General features: G+C 48.4%; 1 protein-coding gene across 3 annotated transcripts in view; it reads left to right on the top strand.

Moving 5' to 3' along the window:
- Positions 1-1,295: 1,295 nt before the first annotated feature.
- The window catches only part of Riiad1 (regulatory subunit of type II PKA R-subunit (RIIa) domain containing 1), a 12,418-nt gene continuing 10,932 nt past the window's right edge, over positions 1,296-2,781 (top strand). For all 3 annotated transcript variants that reach the window (XM_013015161.1, XM_013015160.1, XM_013015159.1), the window contains exons 1-2: positions 1,296-1,388; positions 1,882-1,958. In XM_013015161.1, coding sequence (XP_012870615.1) covers positions 1,305-1,388; positions 1,882-1,958 — 161 coding nt within the window. In that variant the 5' untranslated portion in view covers positions 1,296-1,304. The remainder of the gene's footprint in view (positions 1,389-1,881; positions 1,959-2,781) is intronic.

Raw genomic sequence — 2,781 nt, forward strand, 5'->3', positions numbered from 1 at the left:
GTGTGTGTGTGTGTGTTTACAGACAGGCTCCTGCCCTTTCCAGGCAGCTATTTTCAGCTCTGTGGCTTTATGTTTCACTTACCCTTCTTAATCAGATACTACAAGAACAAATCTCGAAGACCAATTCCATTTCTCCTCCCTTATTCAATCGGGAGTGGGAGAAATCATTTAGAATTTATGAGGAACCCAGGGTGAAAAGAAAATTAATCTACATAAGTCAGTCCAAGAGGGGAAATTCTGCCAAAATGTCCCACGGGTCCTTTCCGGCATCCAGAGTCCAAGAATGTTCTTTCCTTTGCAGATCTCAGCTCATCTCATGCTCTGGGGTACTTTCATGCTTGTTAAGAATCCCAGACTTCAATGTCAAGTGTGTACAGGACAGATAGAAGGGCTGGCTTCTGGCCAGTGGCTAGGGAACAAGCTTGGGTTCCTTTCTTTTCTTTTTTTTTAGGTTTATTTTAATTTTTATTTAAAGGTGATGTACAGAGGGGCTACAGTTATATAAGTCAGGTATTGAGTACATATCTTTCTTTTTTTTTCTTTTGGCCAGTCTTGGGGTTTGAACTCAGGGCCTGAGCACTGTCCCCGAGCTGCTTTTTGCTCAAGGCTAGCATTCTACCACTTGAGCCACAGCGCCATTCTGGGCTTTTTCTGTGTACGTGGTGCTGAGGACTTGAACTCAGGGCTTCATGCATGCTAGGCAAGCACTCTACCACTGAGCCACATTCCCAATTTCTTTCTGAGCAGTGTCACCCCACCTCATTTTCTCCCAGTTTTTTTCCCTCCCGACTCCCCTCCTCCTCCCAAGTTGCACAGTTCATTTCCAACATAGTGAGTATCATTGCTGAATTAGTTCACGCTTTGTCCCACCATTTCTGTGCTTCCCTTTCCCTTTCTCTTCCACTAGGACCAGACTTCCTCCAACTTGGGCCTGTTAGGAACTGGACTTTGGGAGAGCCTTCCCTTAGAGATCTTTTTCTATCCGATTTAATACTATTTGAGTCAATGAGAAAGGCTCATTTCACCTACAATTAAGTTAGTTTAAAAAAAAAAAGTAAGTCCTCAAATCCAGGAATGAAGATCGTTTGGAGACGCCTGCCCCCGCGCGACACCACGTCTTCGTCCCTCAAGTTAGCTCCAGCTGCAGCTCCCGCTCCCTTTCCTGGACGGGTTTCTCTCCTTTCTCTGGAGAGGGCGGGGCTTGGGGCGGGCCGGGGGCGGGGCCCGGGACAGGGGGCGGGGCCCGGGACAGGGGGCGGGGCCCGCCCAGCTCGCGCGCCTGTCGCCTTGACGACCGAAGCAAAATGGATGGGCTGCAGGGCGGCTTGCTGGGGCCGGACCCTGGGGCCCTGAGCCCCGAGCAGATCGAGGAGCTTCGGAAAATCAAGGTGCGTGGTCCGAGCCTTCATGCCTTCCTCCGTCAGTGAAAAGTGCAGCTCCCCAGGGCTGGACCCCCCCCTCTGCCCCCGCCGCTCCGCCCCCGACGGAGCGAAGGGCCCCCGAGGGGAGGGGAGCAGGAGCCCACCCCTGGTGAAGGGGTCCCGGAGAGGATCTTTGGGGTTTCTGGGGGTCCTGAAGGCAAGATTTAAAGTAGGGTTCCTTCTGGAGAAATGGGGAGAAATGAGTGCCAGATTCATCGGTTCAGATACAAACAAGGGTTTAATGGCCTTAATAATAAGTTCCCTAAGCCCTAACAGGAAGCAGCCGGAAGATGTCGAATCTCTGTATACACACGGGACCTGGGCGGCTTCCGTTTACAAGCACCCTGGGGAAAGATCGAGGTTACCCGTGGAGGTTGTTTCCCCGGCCTTTCACACCTCTGGGGTTGAACTGGGTCTATCCCTTCGAGGAGCGGTGGGTGACCCTTGGCTCTTGCTCCAGATCCAGACTCGGATTGCAAATGAAAAGTACCTAAGGACCCATAAAGAAGTGGAGTTGCTCCTAAATGGCTTCTTCAGGTAGGTGACTTTCCAGACTGACCTTGTGCAACTAGTGGAAAACTTCCTGGGTCTTGCTATAGATCGATGAATAGGAGTGTCCCTTTTCTTCATACATTCCCTATTGCTTCTACCTTCTTAAAAGTTCGAAAATACCCTAAGACGAACTTTTTCTTTTTTTTTTTTTGGTCCAGTCGTGGGGCCTGAACTCTTGGCCTGGGCGCTGTCCCTCAGCTCTTCAGCTCAAGGCTAGCACTCTACCACTTGAGCCACAGCGCCACTTCTGGCTTTTTTCTTTTTGCTTATGTGGTGCTGAGGAATCGAACCCAGGGCCTCATGCATGCAAGGCAAGCACTCTACCACTGAGCCAACTTCCCAGCCCAGACGAACTTTTTCTTACAAGAGAGTTTGTCTAACTTTATTTTATCTCTAAAATTCTTAAGCTGGATGCCTGTGGCCTAAGCCTGTAATCCTAGGTACTCAGGAGGCTGAGATCTGAGGATCATAGTTCAACTGAGGATTTTCAGTATACCTTAAAGATTTCCTTCAGTTATCTCTAAATTCAGTTAATAATACAGTTAAAATATTAATGCTCATTTACTTTAACTGTGAAAATAAATGTGTACCTACCATATGACACTTGGAAGAGGGAATGGAAAAGGGAATTTGACCTTGGGCAACCCAAAGCCAATAGATACAGAATACTGCTCTCAGCCAGAGGAGCTCAAGATTCTTAGTAGAAATTTAAGAAAAAAATCACACGTCTGGCTCTTCCCTACTGAGATGAAGTATCTTTTTCAAGTTACTGACCTATGATTCAAACCCTGGTTCTATTTTTTTTTTT

Source organism: Dipodomys ordii, unplaced genomic scaffold (assembly GCF_000151885.1).
Source record: "Dipodomys ordii isolate 6190 unplaced genomic scaffold, Dord_2.0 Scaffold26, whole genome shotgun sequence".
NCBI classification, from domain to species: domain Eukaryota; kingdom Metazoa; phylum Chordata; class Mammalia; order Rodentia; family Heteromyidae; genus Dipodomys; species Dipodomys ordii.